This window comes from Myiozetetes cayanensis, unplaced genomic scaffold (genome assembly GCF_022539395.1).
Source record: "Myiozetetes cayanensis isolate MyiCay16 unplaced genomic scaffold, myiCay2020 scf27, whole genome shotgun sequence".
In the NCBI taxonomy this organism is placed as follows: domain Eukaryota; kingdom Metazoa; phylum Chordata; class Aves; order Passeriformes; family Tyrannidae; genus Myiozetetes; species Myiozetetes cayanensis.
Window position 1 is genome coordinate 6,257,383 of NW_026087488.1, and position 27,697 is coordinate 6,285,079.

At 58.4% G+C, this 27,697-nt stretch overlaps 1 protein-coding gene across 1 annotated transcript; it reads left to right on the forward strand.

Annotated features, from left to right (window-relative positions):
* Window positions 1-238: 238 nt before the first annotated feature.
* Window positions 239-27,107, forward strand: SRRM3 (serine/arginine repetitive matrix 3). Its single transcript, XM_050321835.1, is given in 16 exon segments — window positions 239-376; window positions 8,242-8,471; window positions 11,292-11,393; window positions 14,514-14,648; window positions 14,747-14,827; window positions 15,197-15,226; window positions 15,632-15,700; window positions 15,986-16,021; window positions 16,726-16,776; window positions 16,881-16,985; window positions 17,342-17,513; window positions 23,046-23,058; window positions 23,061-23,373; window positions 24,022-24,249; window positions 24,572-24,709; window positions 26,747-27,107. Coding segments are annotated over 15 exon segments (1,914 nt in total). The 5' UTR covers window positions 239-376; window positions 8,242-8,247; the 3' UTR covers window positions 26,964-27,107.
* The last annotated feature ends 590 nt before the right edge of the window (window positions 27,108-27,697 follow it).

The window sequence follows — 27,697 nt, forward strand, 5'->3', positions numbered from 1 at the left end:
CCCAGCAGGGCCGGGTGTCCCCAGCAGGGCCGGGTGTCCCCTTTAAGACCAGGTGTCCCCAGCAGGGCCGGGTGTCCCCTTTAGGGCCGGGTGTCCCCAGCAGGGTCGGGTGTCCCCTCTCGGCGCTGCCCCCGCCGCAGTGGCGCCCTCCGGCCGTGCGGCGGCGCTGTGCCCCGCGCGGTGCGCGCAGGCGGCGGCGCTCTGTGTCGGGCGGCTCCGCTGCCGGAGCTGTCCAGCACTTCAGCAGGGGCCGCGCCGGAGGGGCCGCGACCGCCGCGCCCCACCCCGCGCCCACCGGCACCCCCGGCAACCCCCGGCACCCCCGGCGCCGCCAGGGACCCTCCTGGGGCCGGGCCCAGCGGGGCGGCAGGGCGAGGTGAGGCGCGGCCGGGCCCGGGGCTGCAGGGCCGGCACAGGGCGGGGGGGCTGGCAGGGAGGGAAGGGGCGTGAGGGGCGGTGGGACCCCGCTGGGCACGGGGAACGCTGAGAGGGGCGGGTGTGGGGGAAAGGATTTACCCCCAGTCGGGTGATGCTCGCCGCGGGCAGGGGAGTGAGGACCCCCAGGGATGGGGACTGGGGGTGGGCTGCTCCTGAGGGGGTGGGAATTGGGGTGCCCCAAAGGGGCACGGGTGGGCGGGATGGGTGAGGGGTGCAGCGCCCCGTGGGTGCTGGGGCAGTGGGGACCCCACGGGGAGGAGGGTAACAGTGGCGTCCCCCCGCGGGGTTCGATGCTTTAGGTGGGTCCAAGCTGGTGTCAGGAGCCTGGAGATGAGATGCTTTTATGGGGCATGGGGGGTCCCTCCAGGGGCGTGGATGTGCCGGGTGCTCCCCGGTGCTGCGGGGTGGCTGGGGGGCACACACAGCCCTCTCCTCCATGTGGGGAGACACGCTGGGGTGGGGACAGGGGGTGACCCCCAGCAGTGGGGTTTTGTCTGGGAAGGACAGGACAGTGATGAGCCCCCAGCAGGTGCTGGTGCCTCGTGCGGTGCAGGTGGGGGATGAGGCCGAGAAAACGGCCCCAAAGCCCCTCTCTCTGCAGCGTGGACCCCCAGGCTGTGCTGGGGAGGGTTTGGCTGATGAGATTTCAAACCCTGCGGGTGTTGTGTGGGGGAAGGAGAGGGGCAAGGCTTGGCAGGGGGAATCCCGGCAGCAGCCCAGCCACTGGTCTTTTGGGAGCGTTTTGTGCTTCTCCTTCCCGGGACGGGGAGGTTTGTCCCCAGGGATGGCCCTGCATGGGGCTGGTGGAGAGAGGTCGGGGCACGGCTCAGGTGGCTTTCAGGAGGCACAAGTTCATCCATCCCATCCGGAGAGAAATTTCAGACTGGTTGTGTCACTTCCCTGCACTCCTGCTGCTGAAGGGGGCTCACCTGGGAGCTGGCAGCATTTGGGGGTGTCTCAGGTTGATGACAAATGTCAGCGACCTTCCCTGAGGGTGCAGGTGATTGTGTCCTGGCTGGTCTTCCTGCCCTGGCACGTGAGTTTGCCACTGGCAGGAGCACAGGGACACCCCCACTGGGGAGGATTTTGGGGACAGGAGCTCAACAGTGCTTGTGCCCAAACACATTGTCATCTCTCTGTCCCCCTCTGCCAGTGTGTCCTCACAGAATGCCACCCCCTGTGTCTCACCTGCCTCCCCCCTAAATCCCCTCTGGATCCCCTCTGCATTCCACCTGCCTTCCCCTGCCCCAGGACTCATCTTGGCAGCACAAGGAGGGACAGGTGGGGGGATTTCAGTACCAGAAGTTGGGCAAATTTTAAGGGAGCCTTTGGTCCTTGGTTGCTACTGGGGATGGTGAGCAGAGGGCTTTACCAGGAAGGCAGAAGAGCACAGGGCTCTTGGTTGGTTTTGTCCCTGGTGCCAAGAAAACGACGTTTTCCCTGTGGACAAAGGGTCTTGTGCCCTGGGGGGCAGACCCAGTCGTGGGTGGATGTGTGGCAGCAGGTCCTGGGAGGCTGCTGGAAGGGGGAGCAGAGGGTGCCCACCCCACACCTCTTGGCAGGGGTGCCTGTGGGGTGCAGGTTTAGTCCTGGCTGCTGGGGGTCTGCCGGATGTGGGGGGTCCCCAGTCCCCAAAGCCCTTCCTCCTCCTCCTCCTCCTCCTCCTCCTCCTCTTCTTCCCCATCTCCCAGCTCCCGTTTTCCCCGGCCAGGTGGCCCGTGGCTTATATAATGTGCTCAAACCCCGGAATAGCTCCTCCCGTTACACAACCACCCAGCCAGCCATGGTGGGGGTGGGGTGGTGGGGATTCCCAGCTGGATGCTCCCCCTGCACTGGCCATGACCCCCCTGCACCTGCAGCACTCGGCCCCAGGGTCGTTTGCCAGGGTTGTGTCCCCGTTGGGGAAGGTGACCTCATTGTGACAGTCATCCCCCTGCTCCTCCATGTGCTCAATAATTTCTTTTATCCGTAGTAGTTTTATTACTCCCCCCCCTCCCCAGAGTGGTGTTGGGCCTTGGAGCTGCCTGTGCCTCCTCCTGACTCCTCCACCCAGCAAAGAAGTAGCCCTAAGGATGCAAAACCTGAGGGGTGGCTGTTCTTCTCCATCTTCATTCCTTGTTTATCCACCTCTGGGTTGGGAAAGGTCTGGCAGGGCATCCCCAAGGGGTTGAGGAGAGTGTGGCCAGAGAGTCAAGGGGCTGGGGGGGATCTCATAGAGTTACCCATCACCTGGACCTGCTGCCTCTCCACTCAGCATGAGGGGATTGCTGCCGTCACGTGGATGTGCTCCTCCTTTCCCTCATCCCTGGCTCAGGAATGGGGTCACTGCAGGGGTCCTGGGGTTGGTCTCCTTTCCCATCAGCTCTTCTCCAGCCAGAGCTGAGAGCAAAGCTTGCTTGGCCTCCCTTGGGAGTCCAAGGGGTTCAGGTTGGGGGGGCAGTTTGGTATTGTTGGGGTCAGGAGTAAATCCCAGCTCCTCACCCCCTGTCGTGCCCTTTACTCTGGAGCACCTCCAGCGGAGCTGATGGATCTCTGTGCTCACACCCCTCTGTGGTGCTTGTCCGGTGTGGGGCCTGTCCCCACCCCTGGCTCCCCCATCCCTACATCCCCAAGCCAGGAAGGAGCCCGGTTGCTTAGCAACTGTTTAGCTTCTCCACCAGCCTCCTCATCTATTTTAAAATATATATATATATATATCTGCACAGACGTAGGTATGCACAGGCAGCCGCAGCTCCTGACCCCCCAGCCAGCATCCATATATTCTTTATTAATTACTTTAAAGTCTGTGAGCTGTCCAATTTTTGGCTGGGCAGCCATAGGAAAGGATCTCCTCTGCTCGAGGAAATAGGGATGGAGCTGCTGGGATCAACTGTCACCAACCCCTTCCTGCTGCCCCTTTCCATGGGCACAGGATCCCTGTGGCTTGGGGCTGGAGGGCAGCGCTAACGAGCCCCAGGTCGGCCGCGCTTTTAAAGCCAGATTTGCCTTTTTTCCTCATTCTTGAAGGCCTGACTCATGGTTTTTGGCACTGGAACGCAGCTCCGGAGAAGGTCAGCCCAATTAATGGCAGCAGCTCTGGACTTTTCCTCCTTGTAATTCCAGCCGGGTGTTTAGAGGAGGCCGACTGCCTGGCGGTGGTGTTCTGGCATGTTTTGTGTCCTGAAAAAAGAGACCTTCTCCCAGCTGTCCCCACGGCACGGGCAGGGAGCAGCCTGGGATGGAGCTCTAACTGATTCGGGGACAGGGTTGTGATTTGATCAGTGGTGGTGTGTCCTGATGAGATCCTGGCGGGCAGGAGGAACTACGGGGATCGCCCCTCTCACCCTCTCTGGAGCGGCTGGAGGGTCCTCACCTCATTTGGGCTGGCCCTGGCGTGTTGAGACTGAGCTCTGGCACACTCAGTGCACGAGTGGTCCAGGGAGCCGCCGTCCTGGGCTCGCCGCCCGCATCCCGTGCCCGCATCCCGGCACGCGGGTGCTCGCGGCCGCCCTGCCTGGTGCAGCTGGATGTGGCGAGAATTAATGGAGCACCGGCCGGAGGCGGCTTTAATTAGCGCCGAGGCACGGCGAGGGGGGAAGGATGCCCGGGGACCGCTGCCGCCTTTCCCCGCCGAGGGAGAGACGCCGGGAGAGCATCCAGGCACCCGGGAGAGCATCCAGGCACTGCCAGCCCCCCGCTGCCAGCCCTGCTCCCCCCGGGAGAGCGGCTCCATCCGCATTACAGCGGCAGGGCCCTGCGGCGGCTGCTGCCTCAGCGCCGGGGGGCTGTGGGCATGGCCGGGGGGCTGAGCAGGGCCCACGGGGGGGATTTGAGCACAGCCGGCTGGGAAGGGGCTTGTTCTGGCCTGGGAAATAAAAGGGCCAAAGCAGTTCAGTGAGATAACACACTTTTTTTTGCTCGTTTTCCTTGTTTTCTTATTTTCCTTCGGGATGGAGCTCCTGAACTCCTGAGCTGGACAAAGCCCCACGTGGGGCAACCCCAGGGCTGGGACATGGGGACAAACACAACCCAGTGCCACCTCACCAGGTGCCTGGGGGTCCCAGCACACTTGGATGGAAACCAGCAGCCCCAAATCATGGCAGGATGGAGAGACTGGGCCTTCCTTGCACCCTTGGCTGGCAGGGCCTGTCCTGGTTTTGTGACAGGGGCACAGCATGGTCTGTCTGTCCTTTGTCTGTCCTGGCAATCACTAAGATGGCACTGCAGGTGCCCGTGTCCTCACACGCTTTGGATATGATTCAGCATGGCTGGGAAGGGAGGGAGAGACCTGGCATGGTGGTGGAGGGTGAAGAGGATGGTAAATAGGGATGAGGATGGAGGATGAAGATGGAGATGGAAATTGGGGCTGGGCGATGGAGATGGTGGCTGGGGATGGTGAGGAGGAAGGAGATGAGGAGGAGCATGGAGGATGAGTATGAACATGGAGATTGGGGATAAGAGTGAAGATAGGGATGGAGGATGAGTATGGGGGATGGGGCACCTCTGAACATTTCCAAAAGCTCTGATCCAGGCAGCAGGAAGTACCTGTGAGCTGAAAAGCTGTTTTGACCTCCCCAAGGCCCAAGGTGGCACGTGGGAGGAGGATCAGGATCCCAAAACATGTGGTGAACGGCTTGTTAATATGGGAAGAGAGGGATTTTCTCAGGAGTTTCCCTAGCAGCTCCAGCCCATGGTACCAGGGGGTTTGGGCCCTCCTGGGTGGCAGTAAGGGCATTTGGGAAGTGGGGATGGATGCCAGAGACTGTCCCCAGCTGCATTCTGCAGCCCTTAGGAGTCCATGGAGACACAGCACTGGCCCCAAGACACCTCCTGTCCCTCTGGGCGAGGCGGCCTGGCAGCAGCTGCCAGTGATTGATGTTTTGTGGGTAATTACTGCAGATAATTAAATATTTAACCATCATCTTTATTATCGGGGTAGTGCCGAGCCAGACAGGAAACCGCTGCCGTTTGGGCAGGGCCGTGCCGGTGGGTTTGGGGCTGGCAGAACCGGGTGGTCCCTGTGTGGTGGCTGATGGATTCAGGCTGTGGTGGTGGTGGTGGCTCTGTGTCCCTGAGCTGTCCCTTGCAGGTGCAAGGCATCTCTGAGGTCCTCCTTTGGGGATAGGGAGGGCACAGACCCACCTTGGGGGACATAGGTTCCCTCTGTCCTGGTGTCTTGTCCCCATTGTCACCAGAGGTGTACGACTGGCTCTGTTTACCACCCAAGGTGGCCCTTGTTGAGATCTGGGGGGGTTGTGGGTGGTTTTCCCATTCCTTTGTTTTCCTGCCCGTGCTGTGGCTGAGGCAGGGGGTTGGTGTGAGCTCTCGAAGTGGATATTGCTCACAGCTGAGGAGACACCAGGTTGCAACACCGTGTCCATCCCCAGTCCGGCTCCTCCTTCCTGGCCACAGTTGCAGGGGGGAATTCTCCAGCCACATCCTTTCCATGGAGCGTTTCCCGGCAGATCCGCATGCTTCCCCCACCATGCAGCCCTCTCCCACAGGTACCCATCCAGCTGCTGGTTTATCTTCATCTACCTCTCCAGCTCTCTATCTGACACTCTCTCAAGGTTTCTCAGCAATGAATTTATCCACTGCTGGGCTCAGGATAAAATTAATTCCCACCGGGAAAAAGCAAGCAGAGGCTGCTGCGGAAAGCAGCCTCTCCTTCCCTGAGCCCCTCTGTGGGGGGAAGGTTTCTCAGTGGGGACCCTACCCCATTCCTTAATTTCCTTCCTGGTTTTTGGCTCCATTTCCTGATGAAAGAAAGAGGAAGAGAAACCCCCAAGCTGTTGTGTTTTTTGTTTTGTTTTTTTTTTCCTGCAGCATCTCTCCCTTCTCTGTCCCAGGGCCACCCTGGGTTATGGAATGGTTTTGGATCAGGGGTCCCCCATGGGCAAGGAGGGCTGAGCAGGGCAGCTCTTTGTTGTGGGGCTCGATATGTGGGTGCTGCAGGCAAAGGGAGACCGAGGGACCTTCCAGTTGCTCTAACAGGGACAAGCATCCAGGGATTGCAGAGCCCTGGCTGGCTCCTGCTGCACCAGCAGGATCTCCCCGGTGCCTCTGCAGAAATAAAGGCTGCTGGCTCCCTCTGTATGGTAGCGATGGAGAAAAAATAAAAGGAAAAAAAGCCTTGTAATTAAGCACTCAGCTGCTGTCCTCCCTGGGCAGGCTTGTCAGGAGATAAATGACTGTGTGGGGCAGCCAGTGGCAAAGGGAAAGCCAGGGATGTCCCTTGGAAATGCCACAGGGTGGGAGTTACCTTCCAGCCAGGCTGGGACCTCCACCACCCAGGGGAGGACTCTGAGGCTTTTTCTCTCCTCAAACAACAGAGAAACATCCTCAAAGCCCCTCACAAGCAATCTGTGTTCCCACCCTGGCTCTGTCCCACCTGGCATGGCCATGGAAAGCTCTGAACAACCTGGTGTCCTGCTGGAATGGCACAGCAGGAGCAGTGAGCCCTCCCTGGGCTCAAAACGGTGTGAATCTGTCCATGGTCCATCTGTCCTCCCTGCATGCCTGTGCTGGGCTGAGGGATCCCTCCTTCCCATCCTTCTTGGGCAGTGTGTCAGGGTTGGCTGCTTGCCACGGAGGAGACAATGTGCAGGCAACACCCATCCTTGGAAAAGCCTCTCCAGCAAGATCCCTGGGAGAGAAACACCCCAGAGAAGCAGCTACTGGCAAAAGCTGCTTCTCCAAGCCCAAGTCCAGCTTGGAGAGCGAGGCAGGATGCTCTGCCTTCGCTCCTGATCGTTTCTCTTTGTGTAGGGCTTTTGCAGGAGGTTTGTGGGCCCAGGTGGTGCCTCTGCAGCCGGGCCATGCTGGTAATTCAGGCAGCAAATCTTCAGTGGGATCATCCCATGCTGGGAAGAGGGCTGGAGCACTGGGCCGGGGAGCCAGGGCACGGCAGGACAAGGAGAGTGAGGAATGGGTGCTCAGCCACGTGCCGATGGCCCGAGGGCACTGAGACAGGGTTGTGTCTGGTTGATCCAGGAGTTTTGGGAGCATCTCCTCCCCCAGGCTTGGGGAGCATCAGCCAGAGCCTTGGCACGGCAGTGCTGATTGGGAACGGTTGTCCTCTTCCAGGGGGTTATTTTTGGAGCCAAGTGAGGACACATTGACTGTGGTGGGGGAAGGAGGAGGCAGAGACACGTGAAAGTGAAGGAGCAGGGAGAAGGCAGGCGGGCAGAGGCTGGTGGGGATCCTCTCCCCTTGCAGCTGGCACCTGGCCACAGTGGAGGGTGCCAGGTCATGGGCAGAGGGTGCCAGGCCATGGCCCGAGGGCATCAGCAGGCATTCGCTGACTGGGCCAGACATCAGGATGTCCCATGTCTGCATCCGAACCAGCCAGTGCAGCTGGAGAATGCAAGGGGATATCTGAGGCCTTTGGGTCCTTTCCTTTGCTGAGTGGGGACAGTGCCTGGGGTGTCCCCGGAGAGCTGTGAGGATGGATGCCTATCCCTGCTCCAAACCCACAGTGGCTGACAGTGGGATCCATGGGGCTCGGAATGACCCCTGCCCACCTGTCCTGCTGCTGCTGTATAGTCCTGGGCCCCACAGTTTGCCAGGTTTTTTCCATACAAGTCTGGCAGAGCATCTTCCTCTCCCATAAGCCAGCCCTCTTGGCATGGTGATGGGAGTAACCCCAGCCTTGCTTTGTGGATGAGGAAACTGAGGCAAGGCACAGGAAGATCTCCCAGTCACTGTCCCCACCAACCTGCTTTTGAGACAAATTTTGCCTTCATGTCCTGGCAGGGTCCCCTTGCCCTCGTAGGATGGGAACCAAGGCAAGGACTGACCCCCGACTCTTTCTCTCCCTCCCAGGCAACCATGGCTCTCTACAACAATGGGGCTGATGTGCCTTCGCCCCAGGAAGCTTCCAACGGCTTCTCCCAGCCCGGCGCCTCCGGAACGTGGCACAAGGGTGAGGAGGAGGTGCGTCTGGTGGAGCCCAGCATGGTGAAGAAGGCTCACCGGGAAATCCTGGACCACGAGCGCAAGCGGCGGGTGGAGCTGAAGTGCATGGAGCTGCAGGAGATGATGGAGGAGCAGGGGTGAGTGGCGAGGGAATTGGGAATGGGGTCCTTTTAACCCACCTGCACCTTGTGCTTCCCCTTAAAAAAAAACAAAACACCTCGATGTGGCAAATGTCCCCATTTGGAAGTAAATCCACTTTTGGGTGAATCAAACAGCTTTGGAGTGAGCTGGTGGGTTGGTGTGTGGAGGAAAATGCCTCCAAGAAACTCAGTCCTACGAGTGCAACCACACACGTTGGAGGTTGGCCCCTCTGCTTGGAAATCTGGGCTCCCAGCTTGTCAGGCAGGGAAAGCTGGGGCAGGAAGGAGGAGCAAAGGGGCTGTAGAACATCCCTGCCTGGGTGGGTGGGAGAGGTTGGGGGGCCAGTGAGGACACCCCCATCCCTACCAGATGGAACCATGGCTGTGCTGCTGGCTGCCCCACAGCTCCAGCACCAGCCAAACATCCTGATCCCCCTGACAACTCGCTAAAACCCGATGGATGGAGTAAATTCTTTGGCACACGTGGGTAGACGGGGACCGGTACCAGCTGGGGAGAAGGAAAATGGATTGAGGGAAGGCTTCGCCAAGGCTTTCATTAAGAGTGCAAGCGTGACCTAGAATTAAATTGTCTCACACTGACTGGAATAATGATTGTGCCTAATTTGTCATTATGGAAATAAATAAGGCTGACCTGGCACTTTGGGGAGCCCAGAGCCTCCTGTTGGGTTCCCGTGCCCTACTAGGGCTCTTACTACTGGTAGTATCATTACTGCAGTGGGTAAGAGCAACGCTGCAACTGGTATTGTTGTTATTGCTGTAATTGCTTTGCTGTTATTAAGGCTATTAATAACGATGATGGTGGCGATACGCCGGAATGATAACGTAATTACAGTAATAATCTTGGTCAACCTGGTTAATCCTCTCCCTGCTCTTCCCCTCCGCACAGGGGTTCTCCGGGAGGGTTCCATGGGAAGCGCTCTGCACTCCTCAATGTTTCTGTCTGGCCTGGGGGCTGCATCCTGAGCGTGGCTTAGGGGAAGCTGTTGACAGGGGCAGGGCCCCTGAGATGGATGTGAGTGTCAGCAGAGGGGGTTTTGCAGGGTTTTAAGCACTCCCTTGTTTCCTTAAAGCTGGATGGCTCCTCCTGCCTGTGCTGCAGCTCGCTCCAGGCTGCCTGCACCGTTATTCCCTGCCTGCAGGCTGGATTCCTTGTCCGGAAAAGAAGTGTCAGCATTTTTTCTTTCTTTCCCAAACCCACTCTATATGTTAAATGCAAAAGCAAAACCCCTCCAGTGGGGTTATAAGCAGCACCAGAGGAATGCAGGAGGGAAGGAGCTGGAGGTGCTGGGGGGTGCCTCGCCCTGGCCTCCCCCCGCAGATTTGCTAAAGGCCCAGCCATGGTGGCCCATCTGTCACCTCCTGTTTGGCCTCATGTCCCCTCTCTGAGAGCATCAGCCGCATTCTTAATATGCTGCAGCAAATACCCATCCCAGGCAGACATGTTCCTGCTGCCATGGGCCGGCTGATGTCCGTGGGATGTCCGTGGGATGGCCAGGACTGGCAGCTCTGTCCTTGCGGGGTGACCACACCCTGCCCAGCTGGGTGCACTGCCATCGAGGCTATGGGGCAGAGCAGTATCTGGGGGTGCTATTCTGTTTTTCAGGCCCCCCATGCCCAGGTAAAGGTGAGGGGAAGCAGCCAGGCTGCCTCCATGCCCTGTTAGCAGCCCTCCTCCTGCGTGGAGTCCGGCTGGGCAATTAATGAGAGCCTTTCAGCGCAAATGAGCTCGTTAATATTAATTCCCCTCTTTTCTCTGTTCCCCTTCATGGGCACTGAAGAGGGGGTGAGTGATGCCACATGCCTCTCTGCACCCAGGGCACCCAAGGGCACCCCCAGCACTGTGGGGGACATTACTGTCCCCAGCATGGGCACTTTGAGGTGCCAGCCTTGGGGACCAGAGAGCTTGGCCAGGCTGTGACACCTGGTGTTCTGGGCTTGTAGCAGCAATACTGATGGGATGTGATGGCAAGGGTGGGTCACAACAGCCCCTGTAGAGGGGTGAGAACAGGGACACACACAGAGCCTGAGGGTCCCTCTCTCTTTGCCCTGTCCTCAGGGATGATGCCAGGAGCATCATGGGTCTCTCCACCACGTCCCTCCATTGGGATGTTTTTAGTTGAGGAGGTTGGGGTGTTTATAGTCAAGGAGGATGCTCAGGTGCCCTTGTGCGGCCACGGGATGCTGCACAGGACCACCCGCCCAGGGCTGTCACCTATCCCTTCCCAGGGACACCATGGGGACGACTGGAGTGCCGTGCTTTGCCGCGGCTGTTCCCACATGCCAGGGACAAAGTGATTAGTGCCTCTCGTTAATAAGCCTGCAGCGGCCTGAGTCAGCGTTCGGCGTTAGTGCAGAGCTGGCTCGGCTGCCGGGCCCTGGCGCAGCACAGGGATGAGAGAGGGAAACTCATGGTGGGATGGAGATCCTGGGATTGAACCCCTGACACTGCCGAGAGGGTTTGGCAGGATGTGCCCCAAAGCCTGGGACGCTGATGGGGAATGGCAACCTCATGGTCATTCTTTTGTTTTACCCCTTTCTGACGTCCCTTCCTCTGCCAAGCGCTTCTGGGAGGGGCAGGCAGGAGAGAGGAGGGCACAGAGGGTGGTGGCATGGGGTCACACAGAGGTCCTGCTCTCCTCCAAGCCCTGATGACTGGCACCATGCCACATTTCCTTCTGACCAGCCCTCTGGGCCAAGTGTCACTCCCAAGTGACAAAGGTATGGAGGTCACCAGCAGCTCCGTGGGGAGCCCACGCTCCAGCCATGGCAGCCCTGACCATGTCTTTGCCCATCCAGGTACTCCGAAGAGGAGATCCGGCAGAAAGTGGGGACCTTTCGGCAAATGCTGATGGAGAAGGAAGGTGTGCTCACCAGGGAGGACCAGCATGGGCGCCAAATGTAAGTGAGGCAGCTCCCAGTTGGCCCCTCTGTGTGTCCTGCCTGTCTCTCATCCCAGAGAGGCCTCTACTGGGTGGCAATGGCTTGTCAGGTTAGCTGATGTTGTGTAACCTAGAAATATTAGTGTTATCAGTAATAGGTAATAATAGTGATAATAATTTCTGTTGCAACAGGCCCAGGCTGGACAGGCAGGGCTGAGCCTGCTTCTCCTCTGGACAGACCCAGGGCCTGTGTCTCCATCAGGCTGGTGTATCCCCAAGAAACCCCATGGAAGAAGCTTCTCCAAGTTGCTCCTGCCTTGTTCCTCTGCCTTCTAATCACTCCTCATGCTGCCAGGCCCTGAGCGGAGGTTTGGAGCTCAGGTTTAGGGTCCAAAGCAGCCCAGCTGCTGCTGGGAATGTGCCAGTTGCTCCTCCTGCCCCACACAGGACTGTCTTCAGCCTCACCAGGGTCTGCCCTGGCTCAGTGATGATTTATCTGCACGATGCTTAATGGCCCAGGCAGCGTGGCTGGCCTGGCGTGCACCATCCATCAGCCTGGAAACCAGGTCACTTGGGACAGGAATAGACGGTGCAGGTTCACTGAATATTAATGCTTCATTAGGGTCAGAAAATCAGGGCGGGGAGGGAGGCAGGGAAGCTGTGGTGGCAGGGAGAGCCTTCCTCACACCACTCCACTGGCACAGCAGGCAGGGACGGACAGAGGGACAGACACAGGGACATGGCTCTGCTGTGCCCTGCCCGGGATGGGCTGTGTGGCCTTGAGGCAGTGTGAAGCATTCAGGGTCCTTCTCCAGGCAGGAAAAAAACAATGTATGGGGAAAACCAACCTGCCCAGGTTACAGAGCATCAAGCCCGAGGTGTTAACAAGTGGCCTTTGCTGGTAGGGGCAGGAGTCATCTCCAGGGCATCTTCCTGGCAGGCTCGTTAGGGCTGGCACGTTAACGAGTACCTGGGAAGCCAAGGGTGCAGTAAGGTTACCCAGGCAGCCCTGGCTGTCACCTTTACAGGCTTGGTTTTGCAAAACGAAGGGTAATCATTAAAGATTAGCCCCAGGGCTATAAATAATAGTGCTGAGCTGGAAGGAGCAGTCTCACAGCAAAGGATTGCTCAGAGGAGAGCAAAGCTGGAGGCGCTCGGAGGAGGATAGTAGGAGCTGGGTTCAAAGGAGGTGGCTCTTCAAGCAGCAGGAGGATGTCCTGGGTGCCAAAGGTCTGTACTAGATCAAGAGCCTGGACAAGGATGTTAAATAAGCTTTAAATAAGGAGCCTCAGCCCTTGTGGTGGCTGGGAGAGCACTCAGCAGAACATCTCGTGGGCTGGTCCTGCTCCAGCACCTCTCTGGGCTTTTACAGCTCGGTCCTTGGCTGCCAGGGCTGTGAGTCTGAACCAGCTGGTCTCGTTTCAAAGCTGATGTGAGAGCTCAGTATCATCTGTGTAACTCCCCAGGGGAGACTGAGGCACTGAGCAAAGCCATGACCACCTGAGCCCCTGGCTTTGCTCTCTGCACTCCCCCAGCTCCCGTCTCCATGTGCACAGCCCGGTGATACAGCCCAGTCCCCAAGGAGAACTGCCTGATGGACAGGCTGGTGGGATTACAGACAAAGGCAAGCATGTGCTGGGCAGGGAGGGATAATTGGAGCAGCACAAGCTGGTCTTGAGCCGCTGAGCACAGCTAATGGGTGAGATGCTGGCAGCAGGCTCTGGTGTGGAGCACTGCCTGCTCGCGGAGCAGGGACACACAGGGAATTATCCCCACTCGCTTCTCTCTTTTCCTTCCTTCTCCCCCTTCCCACGGTTGGGTGGGTGGTTGAAAGACTGTTCCTGCCCTTAGGGCATGGCCAAAGCAGGAGTCACTTGGAGAGGACCCAGAAAGCCATGGCTGTGGTGCAGAGGCCTGCTTGAGCGATCGCCCGTGATGAGGAGGAGGGTGCCTCGTGTGTAGTTTCGCTCCAAGACATTTTTAATTGGGTTAAACAGCCCATGGCCTGCCTGTGGCCAAGGATGCCAACACGTGCTGCTCTCAGATCTGGTCTGGACCTGGGAGCATCCCTGCACTCAGGCACTGTCCAGGCTACCAAGGGACTGATGCTGGGGGGGCTGCACTTCTCCACCAGTGTCCAGGAGCATCCTGGCTGCACACCTCTGGGACGGGAAGGGTGGAGCAGCACACATCAGGTTTCCAAGGGCAAATCTCCCTTGAGAAGCAAACACCTGGGCTGGTGTGGTGCTGGGCACCCTCCAGGCATGGCCCCATCCATTATGATTCCCTTCAGAGCATCTGGATGGCCACATCCCCCATGGTGCCATGTCCTACATGTGCCCCAAGAGCAAAGGAGAGGCTCCCTGTGGGGTTTGATGCTGCTCCTGGGGCTGATGGCACAGCTGGACCAGGGAGGTGAAGACAACAGGGAGAGATTGGGCAGGGGCTCCTAGGACCCTAGTCCAGCTGCCAGGCCTCTGCCAAGCCCTGCCTACAGCCCTGGTAGTCAATGGCAACCTCACGCTGGTTTCCATGGCAGTGCGAAAAATTAATGCTGACGAAGTCACTCACTCAGGAGAGGAGACCCTGATGGCTCAAGGCATGATGTCCCCCCCACCCCCTCACCTGGCCCGGTGGGGACATCAACCATCAGCTGCCTGAAGCTCCTATGCTGAGCAGGTGGCACTCTGGGGCACCAGCCTCACAGCCTAGATTATCCTGGGCAGCTCCCACCTGAATTCCCAAGCTTCCTGACAACTCCTCTTACCCTTATCCAGCCCCACCACCCACCTGGGCCGATCCAGCCTCCAGCTCAGCCCCAGCTCTTGGGCAATGACAAAAGGGGCTCCGAATACTGCCGAGGCTGGATCCTGCAGGGAGATGGTGGCCCGAGCCTTGTGGTGTCCCTGTGCCAGCCCCGTGGGCATCTCTGCAGGGACTGGAGCCCCAGAAAGACCCTGAGAAGACCCCCACCGCTTTGTTGTGTGTGGACCTCAAGGGATGTGACCAAGTCCCCTGGGAACGCTGTGGTGGAGGGGATGTCCCCCGGCCGCTGTGGCTGAATTGGGAGTTCTCCCCAGCCGGTGGAAGGCAGGGAATGGGTATCCCCAAATTAATTCCGCGCTTCCTTCTTTGGCAGCGTGATAGAAAACCACCACGGGGCGGATGGGGAGGAGTACGCGGTGGAGTATCCCGACTACGGCGAGGGCTGCCTGCTGCAGTGCGACTGTTCGGCCGAGTGCTACCGCGAGGACAGCGGCCACCGCGAGTACAGGTCCGCGGGAATTTCGGGAATCGGGCGTGCACGGTGTCCCCGAGCAAGGATACAGAGGTGTCCCTTCTTCCCCCGACCCTGTCTGCCGTCTCCCACAGGCTGAAGAGGCGCTCGAGCAGCTCTACCTCTCCTCCCCCCAAGAAGAAAAAGAAGAAGAAATCGGGTCACCGCCGGAGCCGGTGAGTCCCCGGCTGTCCCTGCGCTGTCCCCTCTCCCAGGAGGGCAGCTCTGCTCCCAGTTCGACCTTTCCCCAGGCTCTGATGGGGCAAGTCCCTCCACTTTGGTGGTCAGTGCCCCTCCAAACATGCACCCTGGAGAGGTTCAGTGCATCTGCATGTGCTGATATTGCAACACGCACACGTGTGCACACACCTCCTGCATGCACCGGTCCTTGTGGGGAAGGAGCTGGCTGCTGCGGGGCACAGCAGGATTTGGCTCTGTGAAGGGTCTGGCTCCATCTGCCCGCTGGTCCCCTCCCTGGTTAGCACTGGCTGCCTGGGCAGATGCTGTCCCTAATGTCCCTTTTTTCTTTGCCTTTCCCATGGCAGCAAAAAGAGGAAACCTGGCTCGGAGCGCAGGTGAGTGTTCACTGGGCTGTGTGGGCTGTGGGGTCCCTGCTGGGATTGCAAACCCCAGGGGCATGGTCTGGCCTCCACAACCCACTGTCCCCCTCTGAAATCCCAGTGGGAATTGGCCACCTTGTCTCCTGCTGGAGGCTGTGGAGCCCATGAGGTGGCAATGAGACACAGCAGGATTTGGGCATTCTGGCATCAAAGGTAGCCAGAGCCCTTCTGCCAGAAGGCCCTTTCTGTCACCCACCCCAAATCCCCCAGGGAATAACTTCCATGAGATGTTCACGCATCCCATGGGGTGTTCCATGGGAAGTGGAGGGGGGGGTATTGGGGATGGGATGCCACTGGGCAATGGGGATGGGGCTGGGGAGTCCCTTGCTGCCCCCTCAAGGGCACCCACTTCCCCCCCAGCTGCGACAGCTCTTCACCCATCCGCAAGGAAAAGAAAAAGAAGACTGGAAAGAAACACAGACGTGACAGGTAGGATGGACACCATGGCAGGCTGGAGACACCAGGCATGACTGGGGACCATGGGGCTGTTTGGTGACTGCCCAGGCCCTTGGGCTGGGGTGGGATTGAGGCATGGATAGGGATGGAGGCTGATGACTCTTTATGGAGCCATCACCACCTCACAGCCACTGTCACCTGCCCAATCTAGCAGCCCATCTTGGGGCCACACCCCTGTCCTTGTCCCCATCTCCTGGGGCTGCCCAGTTGACTAGCTCAGTGTGTCTCCTTCATCTCTGCCTCCTCTTCATCCCTCAGATCTGAGTCAGGGTCACGGAAGAAGAGAAGACACAGGTAAGAGTGAAGGCTGCTGAGAGCCACCCCAGTGCCACCAGCACTGGCTGTCAGCTTCCCCTGTCAGAGACCCCCCATTCCCTGCCTTCCTGCTGTCCCCCTCCCCTCTGCTCATGGGGATGGACCTCCTCCTCCCATGGCTGGACACTGCTGGGTGTCCTCCACCCTTGGGCATGGCACAGGGCCACTCTGGGTGACTGTGGGGTCCCACATGACCCCAATGCCCCCTAGGGAAGAAGGGGATTCCAGGCAGCCATGGCCAGGACAAACCCTGGCTGTTGCCCTGCTCTGCAGATGCCTTCTGGCAGCACTGCTATTCTAGGGTGAAAGAGGTGAAAAACAGACAAAGGGTGTCTGGGAGTGCAGAGGGTCTCAGAGGGGACTAACGTAGAACAAGGCAAGTGTAGGGGTGACCACAGGCCCAAGCCCAGAGGATGCTGAGCAGAGCCAGTGCCCCACTTCCCACTGCCACCCCCTCCTGCCTGGCCTCACCAATGGGCACCTGACCCCATGGTCCTAAGCCATCTGGGATCCCCTCCGTGCTTTGAATCTCAATGGATCCCAGCTCCAGAGCAGGCAGGTCGGTCCCCTCGTTCCTCCTGCAGCCTGGGTGCCTCTGGGGGCGGCTGGAGAAGCCACCCCCACGCCCCCCCCCAAAGTGCTTCCCCTGCTCCCACGCCTGCAGCTTCCGGCTCTTCCCGCAGGTCCCGAAGCCCCAAGAACAAACGGAAAGAGAAAAACAAAGAGCGCAAGAGGTGAGGGGCCGGGCCGGTCGGGGGAGCGGGGTGCTGTGCCCCCCTCTGCGTGCCCCAGGGGGGACTCAGCCTCCCCCCGCGGCCCCCGGCCGCCCTCTCCGCAGGTCCCGCAGCGAGTCCCCGGCCTGGCGCTCGCACCGGCGCAGCTCCTGCAGCTCCCACAGCGCCTCCCTCTCCTCCGACGACAGCGGCTCCAAATCCCCCGGCAGGTAGGGACAGCTCGGGACAACCCACGACAAACAGACCCCCAGCCTCCGCGATGTGGGCTGGAGGACAGGGATGTCTGTGTGGTGGAGGGCAGGAGGTGGGTGGCAGAGGTGTCCCAGGGATATGGACCCTTTGGGGGGATGGAGGGGAACAGGATCGTGCTGCAGCACCTCCGGAGGGTTTGGGAACGTCCCAGGTGGGGTTTCGGTTTTTGACTAGAGAAAGCACAAAACATCAATTCTCACCTCACTTCTGGCTTTGGCAAAGCCTGCCCCGCAGCCTGGGCTGCTCTGCCAGGCCGGGCGGTGCCGGGCTCGGGTCTGGGGGTGCCGGCGGCTCACGGTGCGGTGCCCCGCAGGCTGAGCCCCAAGCGCCGGCAGGATGGTCCCAAGGGCAGCAGCGCCCGCTCCAGCCGCAGCCCGTCCTCGCCCTCGCCCCAGCGCTCGGCCTCGCCGCACCAGAACGGGCACAAGGGCAGCGCCCAGAACGGCCGCCACAGCCACGGTGCCCCGCTCCCGGAGCCCTCGGATGTACGTAGGCTTTTCTTGGATCACTCTTCGCTTCCCTCCCCTCCTCCCTCCACAGGACTGCCCCCCTGCTCTCCTCTCCGCTCCTTCCCCACTCGGTCGGCTCCCCGCCCTGCCCAGCCGGGGCACACGGGGGAGATGCACTCACCAACCCTGCACTGGGTGCACGGTCTCCCTGGGGGAGCCAGCCCGTCATCTCGGGGCAAGGATCAGGGCAGCCAGCAAATCATCCCTCCCCCAAAGCCGCACATTGCCCTGCAGATGTCACCCCCGAGACGATGGCTTGGCAGGCCAGCGACACTGCCAAGGTCACCACTGGGCTCAGCACCTACTTGAGATTGAGCCCAGACAGGCAAGAAATGGGTAAAGCTGGAAAACTCATTTCCCCACCAGCCCAAACTCTCTATAGTGCCAAGGGGCCGACACCAGTGCTCAGGACTCCAACACCCAGTCTGGCCAGGGTAGGGTTCGGAGGGGATTTGGTGCTGGATGCTCAGATTTTAGGGTCCCCATGGCAGGTGACACTGGGGCTAAGTGTCCCTGGCTCTGCCTCGTTGTCTTGGGGGTCACAGTGAAACCTGGGGGGCTGCTCCTGTGCTGAGTGGACAAAACACTAATCCTGTGGGACAGAGGGCCAGTCCCAGTTTAACCAGTGCCGGGATGGCAAGGAGCCTGCTTTGGCTAACAGGGACTGGAGGCAGAGCTGAGTGAAAGCAGCGTGCTGCATGACCCCACTACTGGGGGGCACACAGGTCCCCACTTGCCTCAGGGGACTTCATTCCCATGGGCGAGGTGCTGTGGGGACACCGCAGGCTGGCAGCACCCAGTACTGACACCCCAACACCTGCAGGGCCAGGGGCACCCAGGAAAACGGGGCCAGGAGCCCCCCACCCCATATCCACATCCCCTTCACTCTCCCCAGCCCGGCACCCCCCAGCAGCACCCAGCACCCAGCCCATCTCTTGGAGCACCTCTCTGCTTTCTTCTTTCCTGTGGTTTTGGCTGGGGTGTGGGGGGGTTCGGGAGCCCCCCAGGCACCCGGCTCGCCCCGCTCTCCCCCTGCCCACCCCCAGCATCGCCCAGGCCGACGAGCTCCCTTGGCTCCCCGGCACCAGCGGGACTTTTCTCCAACAACTTTCTCTCTTTCTCTCTCTCTCTCTCTCTCTCTCCTTTCTCTCTCTGGTTTCTATTTTTTATTTTTTTTTCTTTTTAATCCCATCTGTGTTTTTCTTTAGCCTCCCATTTGAAAAAAACCCAAACGGTAATATACACTTCCATTTCTTGCTCAGCAGAAGCAGGGACGAGGGGGAGGGAAGGGCAATGAAACGTGCTTTTTTTTTTTCCCGCCCCCTTGTTTTAGTTTCCTTTCTCATGATTTCTTTTCTTTTCCCTTGTGATGTACAGAAATGCAAACGATATATATTTCTCTTATTTTCATTTTTTCCCCTCCCCGTCGTCGTTGTGTTGTTCTAGAATTTTTTGCTTTTGTGTGTGTTAATGTGGAGAAGAAAAAACAAACAAACAACAAACCCAAAACCAAAAACCAGATGTGTTTTCTAAATATTTACGACCGCTGAACATTGTATTTCCATTTTCTGTATTTTGAACAAGGAATTTAAAAGGGAAGAGAACCCAGCAGCCCTCCACTGCAAAGGGAATGGGCTTGTTTCCATCTCATGAAGCAAATTGCCCTTTTCCTCCTCAAATTGGCTACTGTCCCATGTCCTCAGCTGGATCCTGCTGCCTGGGGATGTTTTTCCTCCCTGGCTGCAGGATGAGGCTGCTGGGTGCTGGGTTATCTGAGCACCCCGAAATCATCCCACACCCAGGTATCCATATCCTGCATCCCGGCAGGATGAGTGCTGAGCATCCTTGGTACCTGGACCCCTCCCCATCTCCTGCAGACCCCCAAAAGCTCTGGGCTCAGCCCCAGGTGAGCTCTGTCCCCTCCCAGCACCCTCAGAGCCACCAGGAGCAAGGGATGGCCTGGGGCACTGCGTGGTGTTCCCTTCCCTTTTAAATACCCAGTCCTGTCTCCATCCATCCCTGCTGCCTTCCCAGCCTTCCTCCCAGGTCTCTCCTCCTCCTCCTCCTTGCCCACACACACCCTCCAGCCCCTCTTTCTCTCCGGTTTTCTTTGGGCCAACACCACCCAACATCCCTCGCCGTGTCCCACCTCCATCCATTGCCTTCCCTGCATGTTATCCGGGACTTTGCCATGTTGTAGAGTGACTTTTTTAAGACTGAACTGCAGCCGGGTTACAGACACCAGCCAGCAACTCCCCCCGTGGCCACCCCACTCGGGGGCCAGCCACAGCCTTTCCATTGAAAAACAAACAAAAAAGTTTACAAAAAAAAAAACCAAACTAAAGAGACCGATTTAAAAAAAATAATTAAAAAAAACTCTAAGCAGAGCAAACGGGATTAGCCGAGGGGTCTGGATCACCGTACTAAAGAGTCCTTGTCTTTTTCCCATTCTGCCCTCCAAATGTGGAGATTATTGTTTTCTTTTTTTATTATTGCATTCCTGTCACTGCCAATTCCGAAGGTAGGTATTTCGTCCACCTCTGCACGTTCACTTCTGCAGATGAGCCTGTTGAAAAGCACCGTAGCTTGATTTAATGTTATTTTCTCTTTCTTTCTGACTTTCTTTCTCTTTCTTTCTTGCTCTCCTTCTCTGTCTCTCTTTCATTTTGTCTCTTTTTGGTGGCTATATATGATTTTTTTTTTTTTTGATTTGTATGGTTTTCCCCAGTTAGCTGCAAAGCCATGCTCTTCTCTTATGTTCTTTATTTATATATTTTTTTGCCCTGTCCACGTAATATTTTTTTCTTTCTTCCCTCCTTTTCTCTTCCCCGTCTCCTCGTGCTGTCGGTAGAATGCATTTCTGTGTCTTTCAGCCCTCTGAATTTGTGTTTGTTTCCATGCAGGGGCTGCTCCCTTTGAGTCCCTCCTTAGTAGCCCAGTAATGAAGGCAAACGTAATTAGTGAGAAATAGGGGCAGTGGCCAGGGTGGGAGTGGGCACAGGAGGGGTTGGGTTGAATGGATGGGGCAAGACGTGAGAAATTTGGGGAGATGTGTGGGTTTACCCCCTCTTTGGGTCTTGATGGGGAAAAAAACCCCAGCTCAGGGAAAATACTGGGAGGCTACAATGGGGAAAGGTTGAAATCTTTGTCTATGGAGAGGCAGGTCCAGGGCATCGCGTTCCCCAGGAGCAGGGGATGGCATCGCAGCCCTGGATGTCCCATCCCCTCAAGTGCCCAGTGTGTGTTTTCCCTTTTGGGCTGGGTCTTTGCCGATTTGGGTTTATTTGGGATGCTTTTACCTTCATTGCCTTCCTGCACGCCTGGGCAGGAGGCTGCAGGGTTTGGGTGGGAGCCCCACATCCCACAGCATGGCCAGCTGGCACCAAAATGCTGCCCTGGGAAAGAGGAAAGCCCTTTCTTTCTCTCTTCATCTTCCTCTTCTTCTACTTCATCTTCTCTGCTTTTATTTTCCTCTGCTGGGACACGGGGCTGGGAATGGGCTCAGCTGAACCCCCTGTTCTTTCCCCCCTCACTGCAGCCATTGCAACAGCAACAGATTTTTAATAAAAAGCCCAAATCTTCACATTTTGGCTCCAGCTTGCTGCTCTGTGGCTGGAGGCATTAGCTTATCCAAGGGGACAAAAAGGTGGGGTGTGGAGCAGTCTGGGATGCTCAGGGATGCAAATGGTCTTGCGACCCTTTTGCAGTGTCTTTGTGGTGGTTCCCAGAATCCCACCCCTTCCCGCTTCCTGCTTGGTTTTGGGGGAGAAAAGTGGTGTCTAGGACACAGTGGGGCAGGTAGAGAGAACCTCATCCTCAAGGATTCATCAGAGGTATTTGGGGCATGGGTATGGCAGGGAATTGGGGTCAGAGGCCCTAGGTGTGGTGGCACCATCCCAATCCCCCTGAATCCTCTTCAGTCCCCTTGGCTGGACTCCCTGTGCAGGATTCACCCTTCCAGGGAGACTCAGGGACCTGGTGTTGGGCTGTGGCTGGGGAAAGGAGACCCTAAAGCCAGGGGTTTGTCGGCTTGGTCAGGGCTGGTGGTGCAGGAGCTGTTTCCACCTATCTTTTTGGTCTAGTGATGTTTGCAAAGATGGGGAAAACACCCAGGCAGTGTTTGTGGCTCAGAGGAGCTCAGATATTTGGGAGCCACAAGGCCAGGTAAAACCCCTTCAGCTCTTGGTGAGAGCCTGGCTCGGCGCTTGGCCATGGTGGTGGCCCAGGGTTACCCCTCCCTGTAGGAGAAGTGAGTTGGTTTGTTTTATTTCTCCTCTCTCTGGCTCTGTCTCTGTCTCTCCTCCTTCTCTCGCTCTTTCTTTCTCTCTTGCATTTTTGTGAATCTAATGATGCACTTATATTGCCCCGCTTTTCCCTTCTCTTCATACCTTACCTACTAAAGGAGGAAATGCCACTTTTTTGGTAAGTGGATGTTAACCAAGAGGGACTTAAAAAAAAAAAAAAGCATATAATGGAAAAAAAAAAAAAGGAAGCAGAAAGCAAAGTCTGTGTTGAGTGCTGATGAGGACTTAGCAGTTCCCTGCAGAGTCACAGCTAACAGCTCAATGCGTGTCCCAGGAAGAGCTCAGAGACATTCGTTTATCTCAGTAACGAGGACATTTGTGAAGTTTTGCTTTGTTTTTTTTTTTTTAATTTTTTTAAAAAATTTTATTCATTTATTTATTTATTTTTAATTTGATTTGGATGGTTTTTCTTCTTTCTTTTTCTGTTGGTTTCTTTTTTTGCCTTCTCGTCCCCGGCCCCCCTCCCCTGCCTTGCCCTCCATTGTCGCTCTGTGCCGTTTTTTCCTCGTTTCTGGATTTGTTTTAAGCCGAAAGCCGTACTATCGATAAAAACTACACGTATCAGAACATATATCTCTATATATGTGCATGCCTCTGTGTGAGCAGACCCCATCACCTCCAGCCCTCTTTGGTTCGACCCCTTCCCCTCGGCTCAGTCTGATTTACTCTCCCCCACCTCCCCTCTTCCCTCCTCTCATCTTTTCTTTTCCCTCCCCCATTTTCCTCCCTTCGTTTGGGTTTTACCCCCATTTTCCTTCCCCCTTTCTTGGTCGGGGTGGGCGGGCACCAGGGTTTGCTTTATCCCCTCTCCAGGTGTTTCTTTTTTCTTTCGGGGGGCGGGAGGGGGTTGTTTCTTTCCCTTCAAGCTCTCCCTCCCCGACGACTTGGGGGTTTTTCTTGGATTTATTTATTTTCCTCCCATCCCACCCTTTCCTTTGGGTTTTTTATTACGATTTGAGTTGAGTTATAATTTTTTGGCGTTTTGCATGCGGAGGTTTGCATGACCCACGTTGTTGAGGGCGAGAGGAAGGTGCAGAGTAGCGTCTGTGTAGCCTGCCTTATGCGATGTGCATTGACGTTGTGATCTGCGCCCCCGACCCGGCGCCCCCCGTTAAAATCCCCTTTCTCCTTCTTTCTTCTCTTCTTCCCCCCCTTCTTCCTTTCCCTCCTTCTCTCTCTCTCTCTCTCTCTCCCCCTCTGCCAGAGGCCAGCCTCGGCGTCCCCTCTCCGCGGGCTCATGGCAGGACGGAGCCGCTGTCCCCCCGCGCCCGGGGGGGCCGACACGGTGCCCGCAGCCCCCGGTCACCCACGCCGGAGCGGGGCAAGCACGGCCACCGGCATCGCTCCCGCAGTGCCTCGCCGCCCTCCCGACACCGCGGCCAGAGCAAGGGGCGGCCCCCGGCCCCCCGGGAGCCCCCGCCGGCGCCGCTCAGCCCCCCCGGCTACAGCAGCGACTCGGAGGGCTCGGCGGGATCACACCCCTACCACCCGCCGGCCGGCCCCGACAGGAACCACGGCGCACACGGGAAGAAGTAAGGGAAGAACCTCGGGATGGGGTCGCGTTATCACTGGTGGGATACGGGAGCTGTGCTGTGGTATTTGGGGTGCAGCCCCGTGTGGGCACCTTGAGTCCATCCAAGGAAAGCTCTGGGGGGCAAGCTGGGGACCAGGGCTGGGTTGGGATGCTCAGGGAATGGGGATGGAGATGGGGACGTGGATGGGGACGAGAAGGGGAATGGGGACAGAGATGGGGACAGGAATTGGCACAGACGTGGGATAATGATGGAGATGGGGGAGGAGGAGGAAGGGGATCTGGAAAGAAAGAAAGAAATTTGTGTTTGGGTTCGGGTTGGGGACAGGGGTTAGGTTGCAGATGGGAACAGGAACAGAGATAGGGAAGAGCCACAGTGGGTCAGTGCTAGAGAGAAGAATCATCCCTGCAAGGGTTTATCCCAGCTCAAAGGGCAGTGTGTGGATGGCTGTGTGGAATTACAGCATCCCACAGGATGCAGGATCCCAAGTGCATGAGTGCCCCATGCTTTATAACCAGAGATGTAGCCCAGCCAAAAACTGGCATCGTGCCCACTGTTCTCTTTGGGAACCTGGGATCTCTGGCTCCCTTGGGGACATCCTGCCAGCCAGGATGAGGCATGAGGCAATCCTGGGATCTGCCTTCACAGGATAAAGGAGAGGCACCACCGGGGCCGGCCCAACAGCAGCTCGGAGTCGTCGGCCAAGCACTCCCGGCACACGTCGGAGCGCAGGAAGAGCCCGTCACCCAGCCCCGGCCAGCGCAGCAGCTCCTGGAGCTCCAGCGGCTCCCTCTCCAAGTCCCGCTCCCGCTCCCGGGAGAAGAGAGCAGGACGCAGCCGCTCCCGATCACCCTCGCCGAAAAAACCCGCCAGCAGGTCAGGCCCAGCGGGGACTTCAGCCCAGGGGACGCCACGGGTACCATCAGTGGGCTCAGGGGACACCATGCGTGCCATCAGTGGGCTCAGGGGACACCACGCGTGCCATCAGGGGGCTCAGGGAGCATCTGCGGCTCAGGGTGGTCCCGGCTCTCCTGGGGTTTGGGGAGGGGTCTCAGGTCATTGGTGGTGGCACTGGAAGGACCAGCTCCAGGTGACAGTGCCAGCTGCCGCAGGGAGCTGCTGTCACAGGGTGTCCCTGGATCCCCCCAGGACCCCAGCCCTCTCCCTGACACTCCTCCTCCTCCTCCTCGGGGTGTAGAGAGAAGGACAACGAGCCCCGAACACGTCACGGTGATCCTGATCCTGCCCGCGCCCGGCGCCGCTCCAGGAGCTACTCCCCAATTAGGAAGAGGAGACGTGACTCCCCCAGCTTCATGGAGCCCAGGAGGATCACGAGGTGAGTCCTGGCACGTGCCAAAGGCTCTGCCACGTCCATTGGCACGTCCCAGGGCTGAGCTCTGCCGTGAGCTGGCCCTGAAGTGTGCGTGTGTGGGGGAACGGACAGGCAACAGATGGGTGGATGGACAAATGGACGGATGAGGGAATGAAAGGATGGATGGATAGATAGATGGATGAATGGATGGACAGGTGGATGGATGGATGGACGGGAGGACGGACGGACAGACGGATGGATGGATGAATGGACGGACAGATATACATATGGATAGATGGATGCACAAATGGATGGGTGGATGGATGAATGGTGGGTGAATGGGTGGGTGGGTGGATAGACGTGCAGATGGATGGATGGGTGGACGGATGGACAAAGGATGAGCAGCTCTGCAGATGGAGAGATAACCCTGAGGGTGACCGGGTGAATCAGCTGGCCCAGACAGCTGGATAACCAGACTGCCTCCAATACTACGACCTTCTGATCTCTTCCTATTTCAAGGCACGAAAACAGGAATTAATTTTAATCCGGCTGTGCATATTCCAGAAAGACGCACATCCGCAATCACATCTCTCCCCTGCCCTCCAAAAGCTGGTTTCTCCTCCTTGGGATCCTGTTGCCTCAGGATCCTGAGCTGTAAGACAGGCAATATTTCGTGCCAGACAAAACACCGTGTGCATATGTAGCACCTCGTTAACATGCAGCGCTGGCAGTGGGGCCGTGCCGAGCCGAGATTACCTCCTTCCTGACCTATTTGTCTCTCCTGCTATCAGCTGGGAGATCAGGGGGCTGGATTTTCAGAAATCAGCTCTGCCTCACTGTGGGAGGGATTTTGTTTTGCCTGGGCTGGACTGGAGTTGTCAGGAGGGAGGACAGGAGGAAGGACAGGAGCAATACTGCAGAGCCCATGGGTTAGGGCTCCCTGCAGCTCTTCCCAATGTATGCCCTGGAAAGAAAAGGGGCTGGGAAATCTGCTCCCAGCCCAGAGGAAGGTTTTCCCCAGCCCAGGTACCACTGTTTGGTTTTCCGTCCCTCCTGCTCCATCCTGGTTTTGCTGAGATGTCCCCAGGGAGATGGCAGGGCTCAGTTGGAGGACACAGCCTGCAATCCCTGTGAGGACTCTCCCCCCTATCCCTGCCACCGTCCCTGCCATGGATGGGGATGGCAGACCCAAATCTGCTTGGGATTCAGGAGGAGCAGAGCCATTCCTACAAGGCCTAGAGGATGCTGTGGGGAAGGGGCAGCTGGGGGAACGTCCCCATAGTCCAGCCAGAACTCCCAGGGCTTTTCCTTGCCCTCCTGCCCTGTCCCCAGTTCCCATCATCATCCCCACCACCACCTCCATGGTCCTACCTCAGTGATGCCAACCTCTCCTTTTCCATTTCATCCCAAGGTCCCTCTCGGAGAGCATCGCCGCCAGCCTGGCTCCCAGGGTAACCTCCCCCCTTCCTCCTCCTTTTCCTCTTCCTCCTCCTCTTCCTCCCGGCCCCCTCTGTGCCTCCTCACACCTTAGGATGCCCTCGGTACCCGGCTGCCTTCAGGCCGTGCCTGTGGCTCTCTGGTCCCACTAACACCAGGCCGGGAGAGGGGGCAAGGGGCTGACTCCTGATGTCGCTGCCCCCCGTGCCCCCATTCCCACTGCCCCCGTGCTTCCCGTGTCCCTCCTCTCGCTCCGGCGCCGGCGGGGCCGCAGCTCGCCTCCCGCTAATCCCGAACGTCTCTTTTTCAGCAGCTTTCAATCTTTGGTGTCTGGGAAACACAAAGGCCACATTAACCTGCTCACTTTCTGCCCTCGACGCTGCCTAATCCAGGACTAACACCCCGGGGGGTGGGGGTGGGGGGCTGGGGAGGAGGAAGGGGATGGATGGTGGGGGAGGTGATGTCGGGTGGCCGCATCCTGACACCCCGCAGCCGGTCTGAGCCTGGTCGCGGGGATGCTCGGCTTCCCTGGGCGGATGCTTGGCCGTGCCAGAGGTCCAGTGCTGGACCCCTTCCCCGAGCTGCCGCCGGGGGCCTCACTCGGATCCCTTTTTCCATTTGTAGTGCTCGCAAGCGTCCCATTCCCTACTACCGGCCCAGCCCCTCGTCCTCCAGCTCGCTGAGCACCTACTCGTACAGCCGGAGCCGCAGCCGCAGCTACGACAGCTACAGCTCCAGCCGCAGCCGCAGCCGGACTCGCAGCCCCCCCAGCCGCTCCCGCAGCCCCAGCCGCAGCCCCAGCTACAACAGCCGCAGCAGCTCGGAGAGCGCCGGCTTCTGAGCCCCCCCGGCACCCGGCCGCAGCCCCCCGACACCCCAGCTCTGCCCCCTCCATGCCTCCTGCGCCCCCAGAAGGGACGGGACCACCGGAGAGGTGGAAAAGAGCCGGGGGATGCTAAGGATGGACCTGGCGGCGGGGGAAAGCACGGACGGACAGCGGAATGGGTCCTTGCATCGCCCATGGAAGGGGCGGTTCCCTCCCCGCGCCGGGGTGTTTTGGGGGTCGGGATGGGGAAGGGGAGGATGTCTTCTTATTTCTGCGAGTGCCGGGGCGGGGTCGGGTTGGGTGGGCGAGCACAGAGCGAGGGAACAAACGCTCAGCAGAGACTTTGGGGCGAGTGGGTAGGGGTGGCTGGGGGCCTCCCGGGACCCCTCCCTGTGCTTCTTTGGGTTGGTTTGACTGTTTTTTAGCACAAGAATATCGAGGGGAGAGGGGGCGTGGCAGGCTCAGCTGGAAGGTGTGATGCCAGCCAGAGGCGAGCCCCCGCTTTTCCCCACTGGAGGTGTCCCCACAGTGTCCTGGGGGCTGGGAGGCACCATGGGACACTCTGGGGTTCCCCCAGACCTGAGAACATGCCGAGCCATGGATGAACAAAGCCAGCAGCACCCACAAGTCTCTTCCCAAGAGGGAAGATCCAGCTCCCTGTGTGTTAATGCTGCCCATCCCAGCTCAGGAGCCGGCCCTGGCACCCATCCATCCCACCCAGTTTGGGGGGACAACAAGCTGTCACCCCC